The following is a 13,206-nucleotide window of genomic DNA, read 5'->3' on the forward strand; positions in this document are numbered from 1 at the left end:
ACTTAAAGACTAATTAAAACTTAAGCATCTGTCATAACTTATTCAGCACACAAACAGCTGTGGTGCTGTTTATTTTTAAGAGACACTGTGGGCTAGGGGAAATGTAATGACGAGGGTGTCTTTGCATCCTCACTGCCGAGCAGAATTCAAACCAGCTTTGTGTCACCTCTCGCAGCATGGGAAACCGCTTTCTAAGCTATTTTTAAGTGAATAAGATGCATATTACAACTTTGAATATTTTCCAGTGGAGAGACAATTTCATTGCAGAATTCATAACACAATTTATTCAGGCTGAAGGATTCTGACGACCCACAGTTACATCTGATTCATTTGTGATGGCAATATCCCACAGCTGTTTTGGACAACAATTGGAGCAACCACAGTTGAACTGTTTGGGTTGTTTTCTTGGCACAACTGAGTTTTCTTTGATGATGCCTTTCCAAAGGCTGAGTTGGTTTATAATTGCAGAGGCAAAGTATACGATTTGCATGCATTTCACATCCTAATTGAATCTGACCCGATGCTGGCTAAACCTCACAAGCTGTGATATCTTTTGATAGAAAACCAGATGTTTTTATGTGTAAATGAGGAATTAGGAAAATCTCATTTGGGGAGTAGTGGCAACTTTTTGGGATTTTTCAATTTTACGCAATAAAATTGATGTGTGTGCTATATTTATCAAACATACCATATGGATGCATGCCCCCTTCCCATCTATTTTTACATTGTGCTTTCATTTCTCATGTGTTTTCTATTATTACTTGATTTCCCGATTGGCTTTTTTTTTTTTTTTTTTAACACAAAGAAGTACTTGTGTTTGCAGAACAATAAATTCTCCATTGAATAAACATTGCCAGAATCCCTTTCACCACAGGTATGTCTATTAAAATGCTCTTGATGTGTCTGGACATACCAATTAGGATTAAGAGGGAAAACAAGCTGCTTGAAGAAGAAAGGACAGTGGTTTTCACAGTCGCTGTCCTGCCTCCCCACTTTAATGCTGCAGCCTGCAGGATATTTTAAGGTGTTACAAAGCTTGTTGACTTTGGGGATGATGCTGTCCAGGAGTGGCTACGACTCCTTGGGAGGAAGCCTGAGGGCTGTGTGACTGATGGAGGAGTGACCTGTTAGTCCCTCGGATGCAGACGGCATGAAGGCAGAGGGGAGTCCTCTCGTTTGCAGCTGTGACTCAAAAGCATTTTGCCTTTTTTTTTTTTTTTTTGTGATGAATCAAAGCAACAATTATAGTAAGAGAAAAAGAAGTCAGGTTCAAACAATAAAACTATGCTGACCTTAAAGAACCATGTCATTACAACAATATAACAGATACAGTTACAGTTTTAATAGCTGTGTCTGGTTGTAATACAAGTACAGGAGACTGGGGTGTTTGTGTGTGAGAGATAAACAAGGATATTGACTCTGATGTGGAGATACTGAAGAGAAAAATGAAACAAGGTGTGGAGGACAAAATGACATTATCTATACCCCCCCCCAAAAAAAAAAAAAAAAAAAATCTGTATGCATTCCATAGACTGAGTTGCACACATTTTTGAAGGGTCATCTTTCTCTTTCTCCCTCTCTTCACTCAGGATGCTCCGGACCACTGGGCATGGAGGGCGGTATAATCTCCAACCAACAGATAACAGCCTCCTCCACCCACCGCGCTCTCTTTGGCTTGCAGAAGTGGTACCCGTACTTTGCACGCCTCAACAAGAAGGGCCTGGTCAATGCCTGGACTGCTGCCGAAAATGACAGATGGCCATGGATCCAGGTAAAGCACAGTCAGAGGACAGGCAACACGCAAAGCAGGGACAGGGCCAGATACAAATGAATTAAGACAGAAGCACAATCTTAATTATAGATACACTTTATTCTCTTGATTTTCGTGACTTTAAGTAGTTTTGTTTGACTTATATTTAAAAGCTCCCTGTCGTATAACTCCACTTGGTAGTTGATGGTTTGCATTAACTGTTGATTGTGAAAAAGCAACAGTTTTAACTTTACAATTAGTTACACATACTGTAAAATTGATGGCTCACTTACAGGGTAATAAAGTGTAAAAAAAAAGTGTAAGATGGGGGTAGAACAGATGCAGGTGTAGTCAAGTGTGAGGAACAATGTGAAAGGGTATAACAGTTTCCAGCTAGTGGCCGGTGTGTCTCACTTTGTGGTGATGAATTGCTAAGAGTTACTCAACTGTGTCATCGCGCGTTCTCACATTTAGTTGTGACATGCCCACAGTAGCAAGTATGCTGTGTTTTGTGTCATACATGGAAAAAACTATGGTAAGCATTATTGTAATTATTCAATGCACTGACACTTTCTCTTTCTTATGTCTTATGTAAATTCTGACTGTGCTGTTGAGAAAGATTAGATTTATAAATTTGCACCACACTCAAGAGTAACATTGACAGTAATCTCCCTGTTATTCATAGAAAATGATTGAATTCAGCTCAACACTTCAGTTCTTCTTTTCCTTTTGTATAATTGTGCTTCAATGACCACGGAGGAGCCTTGACCTCTAACATCATGTGAATTGTGAAATTGATGATTACAGCACCAAAACTATAATACATTCAACTCCCCTCTTACATAGGCTTTCTTAAATGTAACCTTCTTGCTGTGCCATAAGTGGGTGCTTACTGTCAAAGAGCTACATGGACAGATCGATGGGATAGATTGCCTCGTGGTCCTGAATTATTTCTTCAGTCCTGAGCTTCTGTCCCCGCCAATCCTGCCCTGCCAAGACCCCAGCACTCTTATTTATGGGCTTGTTTTAATTCTAAATGATCATTTCCCATGTGTGGTATTACAGAATTTCAACCCTAGCTGTTTATTAGATCTCATTGCATTAGGCAATGATTTAAATGATAATGAAGAAGCTTCTGCGCTTCCCTCACTTGAAATGATCTGGCTCCAGTTAAGGCTGCATAATTATAAGTGAAATGTGAATCGTGATATTTTTAAATCTGAATTGAGATCACAGCTCTCTCTTGATTCTTGAGGAACATATTCCCTCTTTATTATTATAATTACATTATATGTTTTCATTATAGGACGATGGTAAAAAAATGTGATCATTAATTATTAGCTGTTGCTACAGGGCCTCTCACAATGTAAGTGACAAATGTAAACAAAAGATTAGATGTTACGCTGTATGATTTAACAGACCAAGGATGTTGTTGACCTCGATCATAATCCTTTTTGGGTAGTCCAATGAATCAACCTTTTGTGGCTTCAAACAGGAACAGAGGCATTTTGATTTATTCCTTCCCCACACTACACATACTGTGGTGCAACCAGCAATAGGCATATCATAATCTATCTGACTCATTTTGTTTCTTATGTCAACATGACATACGCATTAGATTTGTTTTCACATCCTCCCCGTCTTTGCTGTGTACGGATCGTCAGGTGGTGTAACACAGTTCTGTCATTTGTCACAGGGAGCTCAGGGGGGAAAGGGTAGCCTTTGGTTTGATGCAGTGGTTCTCTCTGCTAATGCAAATATGGCAGAATTGTTGTCATGTAAAAATGAGATTGAAGAGGGGTGTGAATCGAGATCGCGATTCAAAAACGATTAATCGTGCAGCCCCTTGCTCTAGTGTACGAACGCAGACCTGTGTAGAACTGATTTTCTGGATTTATGTTGAGTGAATAGTCATACATCAAGAGGCCTGTGCTGAAACGGCTGTGGCATATAAAACAACTGTCAAATGATGTATAGCCGTGTGGTATAAATTTGCCTTCAACTCCAGTTTTCCTCCAAGGCCAGTCCTTGGTCCAGTCCCTCAGTATTCCAGATAGTAAGACACGATAATAGATAATAAATATACATATTATTTATTTGGCTAGTTAAGTAATTAACTATTACGCAAATAATGTTTTTTTCCAACTTTGTTACATTTCTCTTACTCTTGAGTCACTTCTGTGACGACAGAGATTCTGACAGCAGCCTTTGAGGCGCGCTGTTATCAGATACACGATGCACAGACAGTGAACCGTAAACAAAATATAACAGAAAAAAAAAAAAGTACTAAACTGTGACAGCGTGATGGAGAAAGTGAAGCTGTACCTAACAGCAAGAGAATAACAGGTAACACAAGGCAAAAATGGATTTGTAAAAAAAAAAAAAGGAGGGAAGAGAGAGAGAGAGAGCGTCAAAGGAAGAGCCGACATGAGTGAGAGAAAAGGAGCCTGGCACATGGAGAGGGTGAAGACAACGGAACATAAAACATTCAGCCGGTTTGTTTGACTTTAATGATGCCATGTGGGATGTTGTGCGGGATGCTGTAGGCATTGTGTGTTTCTACAGAGGGCCTGGATAATTGGGACGTGAGTACAGAGGTGTACAGTCATGTCAGTGCATTGGGATTATGCTAAGGAGTCGGTGGTGTGCTTCTGTTGTGCAGAGTGATGTGGCGTGACTGTGTTTGCATGTCTGTCATGTGAAACAGGTTACACTGACAGTTGACAACCCTATCAGGATAAGGGATGAGATTTCTTTGGCTATTCGTAAGGTTTTCTCTGGTGCAGTATGTAACTTTTGGATGTCAGCCAGTTTCAGCTCTTTCCCCCTAAACCTCAACAAATGAATCAAACATAGAGCAACATACTTTGAATAATACATCACAGGGCTGCAAACAAAGCATACAAACACTGTAAATGTGTTTGTTTGTGTTTACGTCAGTTTGTGTGCTTGCGAATTGTGCGTGCGCGTGAGCTCGCCACTGTTCACACATCTGTGTGCTGTGAGAATATCAGTTTTCCACAGCCTCGCCACTACTAGCTCACACATAAAATTGCATTTGAACACTCAAGGGAAATATGCTGCTGGTCTGACCAATATCAACAAAATATAGCTGCAGCCGGTCGTGTTGGAAGAATGAAACAATCCAAATCGCTTGTGAAGGCTAAAAGGTTGTATACATAATTTAATGAACGCTAAACAGTAAATGACATAATGTTCAGATGCAGATCTCCATCAGTGTGCTCACATTTGCTGGCACGTGTATATATAAGACTCAGCGCTTTACTCTTTTCATTCTACTGTAACTTTACACAATCAAATATTCTACAGCCTGTTATATGGTTGAGATGTGACCCTGACAAATGCCTTTTCATCACAGTTTATTTTGTAAACTCAGCATGACAGCAATCAACAGTAATTGAATTAAGCTTTTGGATACATAAGCTATGATGCAAAAAGTGTTTTCTGAATGAGTCTTTAACATTGCTGCGGTGGCCATCTATTCCCAGGCAGAACTGCTTCAGATGGCAGGCAGTAGTGGGCCTGCCTATTTCGGGTGCTGCCACAACATGTCAGTGGTGTTTAGATTTGGGGGTTTTGTTCATACTGTTTAAAATCATTTCAACCTTGGACCAAATACAATGATAACATTCTTGCATATCCAGGGTTGTGACACTGGATTATTTTTATGCTGTGCTCTAGGAAGGATATTGGTTGAGTGGCCAAATTTACAAGGACTCGCTTTTATCTCAGGTTTTGTGATGTGACTATGGTTAGGTACAATATACAGAGCATATGGTTTGATTACCTTGCACAATAAACATCATATAAATCATCAAAAAAAAAAAAAGAAACCTGATGTAATTTATAGGCGTTATGTCCCCACATATGTGTAAGAGATCGAGAGAGCACAATGACATACTCTTTGGGTTTGAGTTTGTGTACACTATGTACTCCCATGCAATTTTTTATTACACAACAGTGCCACCGGTCTCTTAGGTAGTTTCAAGGGCAGTTTAATTGTTACAATACTGCTATAGTTCCCTCAGCAGTTTGGATCTCAGTGCGCAATCGCACAGGTTATTTTTTCCCTTTATATGCTCTTGACCTTTGTATAAGCATAGGTGTGAGCTCTTGCTTGTTGCTATGATTATATTTGGGAATAGATAGTGGTCTTTGCAATATAAATAACTGGAAGCGAGTCACCATGTAGTCACTTAAATGCTCACACAAAGGCTGTTGCTGTAAATAAATGTTTTCTCCTGTTTAAATAGGGCCTAATGAGCCGTTGAAAGCATTTAATGGAAAGTATTAAAAAAAAAGTTATTTCATGTTGTTCGTCATTGTTTATCAGAGGGCTTTTATGTTCTGATTTACTGTAATATGACATACAGTAAGTTAGTGAAGAGCAGCACTACTGAATTATAATCAATGGAGATGAAGAATTTAAGTATTAGTCATGACTAGGGCTGAAACTAGTCATTATTTTCATTACTGATTATAATGTTGATCATTTTCTCAATAAAGCAATGACTGTTCTGTCTATAAAATGTCAGAAAATCATCTACAATTCCTCAGAGCTGAAAATGACCTTTTCAAATAGCTTGGTTTCTCAGACTAACAATCAAAAAATCTTAAAATAGTTACTTAGCTATCACATATGATGGAGAAAAACTGCAAAACCTTAAATCTGGAACCATTTTTGCTTGAACACTGACCGAAATGATGAAAATAGTTGTCATTAATCGACGACTCTTTTCAGTTCTCTTATGTTGCATAAGTCAAATTTTGCTTCTGTCATGAATTTCTTATGTCACTGAGCTCTAAATCTAGATAAAAACAGAAATACAAAGAGACCAGAATCCTCTGGCCCTCTTAATCCAGCCTGTAGCTTTGTTCATTGCAAATCAAGAGCTGCCTTGTTACAGTCATTTTTGCTGCTAAAGGTACAACCATAACCATAAAATTGTGTTTCCTGAAGGCATTGTGTGTGAATTACAGCAACAGTATATAGTCAGTTCCAGGATGTTGCTGATGGTTATATACTGAACATTTTCTCACTGTAGCAAATGTTTTTCAGTGTGAAAACAGGTTAAATCACACCATGTAAACAAGTGGTATTTTCTTTGTGTTGCAAATGAAGTTCGAGAACAGATACAGTTTGATGTAGAAGTTCATTTTTTCAGACACTCATGGATTTTACCCAGAGCACTTCTGACATAAGATACTCTGTGTGCTTGGAAAAAAGGGAAAGGTTGAAAGGGTAAGAGTTCACTCCTAAACTTTGCTTTGCAGTGTTCTTTGTAGCAAAGTTTTAAACCAAACTTAGAGAGTGCAATGTCTGCTAAGGACACACAATTTTATTTTTTTTCTTCTTAGATTTGTAACATTAGTTGCATAATAATTGTTGCAGTTTTTTCTGCACCATGATGCATCAAAATACACTTATAGACAATATAATTCTGATTTTGGAAAAATGTCTGAATCATGTTTTTTTTAAAGTCTTTGTATGAAGATGGATTGTGCAAAATCACTGTCACTGTCATTACCACCCAGTAATGACTATGTACAGTATAGGGCAACTACTGTACAAGACATATCAGCATAATACCAGATTTAGCTGGGACAACACCACAATTATGACAACGTCCAAGATTTATGCCATATTTTATGAAATAATATTAGGAAAGTGGTATAACAAGAAACAAATTCAGAACTTTTTTTTTTGTTCAAACAATCACTACTATGTACTAAATTTGTTGTGGTGTTATTTGTGTGTCGGTGTAATCTTTATACACCCCTGTAAGCATTTCAAGCGATTTAGGTTAATTGTCTCTCACACAGAGGTATTTTCCTTCAAACCGACACATACAACTCTGTAGCCAAAGGTTCTGCGCATGGAGGATGTTTCCAAAGATGCTTCACTCAGACAAATAAATACATCACTATTAGCGCTGAAGTGACAGAGGTGTGTTTCTGAGTGGTCATTAAAAATGTGAAGGATCACCCCAATTACCCAGGCAGTGGCCTTTTAGTGACAGGGCCTCTAATTAGTGCGAGAAGTATCTATCTCTATGGAGAAAACTGAGAAGAGCGAAGAAATGCTGTGAATGAGAAAAGGGTGGGTCATTGCAGCTCTGAGGCTCTAAGAGGGGTGCTTATGTATAATTAACTTGATACGATGGCTTAAGTATGTAGAAAAATATGTGTAATTGAGTCTTGTCACTACAAATGGACATTAGAAAAGAAATCCACGCAGCAATAGAATTATTGTACATTACTCCAGTAGTTTATGACAGTTCAGACAAGGTTGTAGAAAACAGTTCGTTTTTAGTGCTAGATCCGTAAGAGCGAATACTCTAATCTCTAATGTCCTCAGGAGACACAGCTTAGAGTTTTTTCATTAACAGAAAAGGAGAGTATAACTTAGTGGGCTCTGCCTATCGGTTTGAGCTTTTGCTCTCAAATATTTTACTTGTAAATTGCCTTATTTCATAGTAATGTTACCATTTCCACACCGGAAAATGTGCTCAAACCCCTGGAATACCGTCCTGAATGTGGTCACATTGTGAGTGAAGTTAGACTTCCATTTCTCCTGGATCAGCTTTAAAATGGTTCATGTTCTTAAGTCGAAGCAGACTTCAGCTTCACAACCATAAAATGAAATATAGACTTGTTTGTTTGCAATATCACATCAAGTTATGGATTTTGCCGTGTACAATGTATCATCCTAAAAATGAAATGAAGAAAAAAATGCAACCTTGAGCCAGACTCTATTAAGTCTGTATTTTTTGGGGGGGTTTTATTTTTTTTATTTGGTCTTTCCAAGTTAATGGTCCTTTGCTTAATACTTTGCTTAAAACTGTATTAGCACTGCCCTTTGGTTCTGCAATTATAGAAGAATAGATGGCTATGTTATTATATTTTGTCAGAGGGTGAGCTAGATGAACCAAACTCATTTTTACCTAAAAATGAAGCAGCTTGCTGTGAATGTACTTCTAAATTGATTAATGAAGAATTGTCATCACCATTTCTTTGCTTCATTTTATTTGTCACAGACTATCAAAGGTGCACTACAGTATTATAAATCTGAAATTTCCTTGTGTTATCCTGCCTTACTTTTTTATCATTAAAATTCACTATAAAAAAAAGCCTTGTGTGTGTAACTGTAAGTGCAGTGTGTGAGTAACGCAACACAGCAGCACTCCTTATTTACCACAGGCTTCTTCATGTTGTCACAGTGAGGTGAGCTGCCGTCAACTGCCATTAGCTGTTAAAATAACAAAATATCTCTGGAGACTTCTCTCATTTCTTTAAACAAGTTCACCAAAATTACAGGGCAACCACTTTTGAAGCAGCGATGACAGGTTGAATACACCGACTGTAGAAAAACATGAATGTGACATCTGTAACATAACTCACAGGTCTCTCAAGGCTTGCTGCAATCCTTTAATTGGAGGCAGTCTATTAAAATTATGTCCAAGATGAAAAAGGATGGATGGCACTGAGGAAGCATCAAACACCATGAGTGTGATAGGCCGGGACTCCAGTCAATCGAGGAAGAATTCTTGGAAATGTATTTTTATTTAATCTGTGACTTTTTTTTTTTTTTTTTTTTTATTACAACAAAGATATACATTTGGAGATGTGAAACTAGTCACTGAGATCATCATGTCTTCTGGAATTTAATGACATCCGGCCCTTTATTGAAGCATCTTTTAGGAACAATTAGTTTTGACCAGACAGTATGGTGACCACTTAGTTTAAAGCAATAAAAGCAAGGATGCAATATTACAGCTGTCTTTCTTTTTTTTTTTTGCACTTTTTTAAAGACCCAGTAATTCAGTTGTCCACCTGTTAACTCTAAATTTAGCCTCATGAAGAGACTCCACTGGCATTTAAACACAGACACATAAATTAAACCGAGATCCATCCAACGATGGCAAAATTTCAACCCTATTAAACATGCTGTCGCTAATTCATGAGACGGAAATGTCTGAAAAAGGTGCAGTTTTGCTAAATTGCGCTTTATCAAAGTGACCTGTTAGTGAAATGAATGTCAAAGCAAAGCTTACACTGGTGTGTAACACATCTATTGTGCTCAGATAATAATGATCCTGTGATATGTGCACTAAGCAGGATCTATCGAAGCATTCATCACTTTCCTCTTTCTAAGCTCTCTCTTTTCCTCTTGGCTCTCTGAGCCACTTTACATTGGCACCATATTGACAGTCTGCACAGGGTTGACAGAATGGATCTGGAGCATGAGAATTGATTAAATGTTCCATTTGATCACAGACTTTCTGAATAAGATGGATGGCCCTGACAAAAGATACAAGGGGGTGAATTGATTCCCATGACTTGCATACACTTACTGCTCATGCACACAGGTGCACACATTTATAGTGTCTGAAAATAAAGTTCTAATTTCTTGATTTTACCTTTCTTTTTTTTTTTTTTTTTGTCCACAGATAAACTTGCAGAGGAGAATGCGGGTCACGGGCCTAATTACCCAGGGTGCAAAGCGTATCGGCAGCCCGGAGTACGTCAAGTCTTACAAAGTAGCCTACAGTGATGACGGAAAAACCTGGAGAACATACAAAGTCAAGGGCAAAGATGAGGATATGGTGAGACACGCACGTGGGCACACAAACACAGACATGCACACCCATTGTCATCTCTCCCTCTCTTTCCCTTTAGCTTCCCGCTCTGTAACACACAGGCACACACTCGTACACATGCACACACGGTGACTAGAGACTATGCACTCAGTCAAGGGCAGGGTGGAGGACGTGATGAGATGGCTTTTTAATTAGCTAGCACACACCAGGCCCATCTTGCTGCCCCTTACCCCCTCCACTTTTATGACTTCTAGATTGAATTTTTATACTATTTGGGGATGAACAGCCACCAAATAGGCCACACAGCGTTCTATCATTCCTGACAGCAAACCACGGCTGTCCTCTATTTGGCTGAGCTCCGAATGACCCTGACTTCCAAACTTGTTCTCAAATTTATTACGCAGAACAATACTGCTGGAATTGAATATTCTATGATTTTGATTTTATTCCTTGTCTGTCTTGTCTTTTGCTTTCAGTCAAAATGTGTAATTACCGTACATAAAGCAAGAAATGATTGAGTGTAAATTTGTATACAGTAGTTTTGGAGGTGCAGGTTGTAACTGTATGAGCAGAGTGGGACAAATACCTGTGTAATAGGACCTGTGGGTGTGTTTGAAGCAGTTACAAGCCCTGATACTTGACCTAATATAAGTTGTTGTTTTTTTACTTTGACCTGTTGCCACCCCGTGACTGCTATTTCCTATATCGCATGAACACACCGCTCTGTCTATCCATAGCTTTCTCTTTCTCTGTCCCTTCCTCTCCGCACCTCAGACTTACAGACTATCAGTCACTCAAGTCAAAGAGTTTCTGTCAGAGGGTTAGGGTTAGATCTCAGGTCATTTGGATAAAACACTCCAGAAGGTATGGCGATATAATTGGAGCACTAATTTAAAACACACCACTGTTCTTATGAATTACGGGCTCAAATGGTGCGAGAAATTGTCTGTTTTCCCCTGTAATTCTAGCTCATTGACCTTGAATGACAGCAATTTGTTGAGTGTGGAGTAGACACTAGAGACAGCGCCAGATCGACTGCCACATTACGGTAAAACTGATCTGCTTCACCATCCTCCCCGCCCCCATCTGCTGTTATTTCATCCCCTGCAACAGATTTTCAGAGGAAATGTCGATAACAACGCTCCATCGGCCAACTCCTTCACCCCTCCCATTGAAGCCCAGTACGTGCGCATCTACCCCCAAGTCTGCAGGAGGCACTGTACCTTACGCATGGAGCTGCTCGGCTGTGAGCTAACAGGTGAGTGAGTTGAACTAAATCCTTCCAACTGTGTACACAAAGTCAGCATAAGATGATTTGAAAATCCACTGCAGTACGCCTCCTGCAAGGTTGCATTTTTTTTTTAATGTGGTAACAACACAGAAAATATACAGTTTTTTGACGTTTTTCTTTTTTTGGTTTGGGTTGTACCGTCAGTACGGTTAGAGCAAATGTGTTTGTGTTTATTGTTACCAGGCTGTTCTGAACCACTGGGAATGAAGTCAGGCCATATCCAGGACTACCAGGTCATGGCCTCCAGCATCTTCAGGACGCTCAACATGGACATGTTCACCTGGGAGCCCGGGAAGGCCCGTTTGGACAAACAGGGCAAGGTCAATGCTTGGACAGCTGGACACAGTGATCAGTCACAGTGGCTACAGGTAAGATGCTATCTGAGCTCAACCTGTTATCTGTTGTACTGTAGAGATTAGATCAATATATTTGAAGGAAAAAAAAAACAACAGCCAGCCCTCTTATTATAGATAGCTGACTTTCACTCTGCTAAAGGATTAGCTCTTACCTCCCTGGCATAATAATTGATGGTGTGTACATGGTAATGCATGCCAATGGATTCAATTATATTTCATAGCGAAATACTTCATTGATGGGTCAGTGTCAATTGTGAATGGAATTATATCTTAAAATCCTTCCTCTATTAGCTAGCTCTTAGTATCATTCTTCGAAACAGTCAGTAATAGGTAGTCATCTCTTATTTTTTTCCATGCCAGTCTTTTTGAATCCAACACCCACGCTGCCTCTGTTGGAGGAGTTTAGCCCTGTTATCTTTGGCTGCAGCCCAGACTTCCCATCTCTATGAAACCGGCCAATCCATTTGTTTTCATTACTGTAACTGATGGCTGAAAATGTATCCTGTAAGGGACAAGACATGTCTCTAAGTGAACATTTACAACCCAGTCTTTCTGCTTAACAATATGTGAGACTGATCGAAGCTGAGGGAATTTAAGATACATATCAATCAGACTCAATCATGCCCAGCATGCCCTCATGTATGGCCTCATGTATTGGATTTTTTTCCCCTTTTCTTTTAAGATAAAATGCCATAAATGCTTTTTGCTTTTAGGGTGAGAAACCATGGCGTACTTCAACCTGTAGAACTGATAGCATTGAAGAAATTGTGATGTGGATCATCTTCTCAGGGAATTGAAGATCAGAGTGATTTCTTTGATTTCTTGGTCTTTCTCCTGCACTTGCGCTCCATACACACCGCCTCCCTAGCAGTGACACAGTTAGCACTCTGTAGTCACACTGACTTGTCTGGCCATTATTAGATTGGTCGGGTCTTGAGTCAGATATGTTTTTTATTACGCTGAAAGCCTTTTGCTGAGGGTGAGGGTATGCAGCAGGGGCTGTGTGTCGGAGGAGACAGGTACTTAGCCGGGCCCCATCCAGGCCAGGGAGCTCGGCTAAGCAAAATTGATTGCTGTGGGTAAGGGAAAACTTGTGGTCTCATATTACATGCTGTGCCGGCAGGAAAGGGGTGATGCTATACAGAAGCAGTGAGAAAATCAATGGCTTCCACTGCCAAGGCCAATTTC

The 13,206-nt window shown here is 39.4% G+C and overlaps 1 protein-coding gene across 2 annotated transcripts in view; it reads left to right on the forward strand.

Annotated features, from left to right (window-relative positions):
- edil3a (EGF like and discoidin domains 3a) overlaps window positions 1-13,206 on the forward strand; it is a 108,984-nt gene that overhangs the window by 66,197 nt on the left and 29,581 nt on the right. For both annotated transcript variants that reach the window (XM_023401522.2, XM_023401523.2), the window contains exons 5-8: window positions 1,590-1,771; window positions 10,222-10,377; window positions 11,485-11,629; window positions 11,846-12,030. In XM_023401522.2, coding sequence (XP_023257290.1) covers window positions 1,590-1,771; window positions 10,222-10,377; window positions 11,485-11,629; window positions 11,846-12,030 — 668 coding nt within the window. The remainder of the gene's footprint in view (window positions 1-1,589; window positions 1,772-10,221; window positions 10,378-11,484; window positions 11,630-11,845; window positions 12,031-13,206) is intronic.

The sequence above is a fragment of the Seriola lalandi genome, unplaced genomic scaffold (genome assembly GCF_002814215.2).
Source record: "Seriola lalandi dorsalis isolate HSWRI2012SDOR001 ecotype SW California unplaced genomic scaffold, Sedor1 jcf7180002053687, whole genome shotgun sequence".
NCBI lineage: Eukaryota > Metazoa > Chordata > Actinopteri > Carangiformes > Carangidae > Seriola > Seriola lalandi.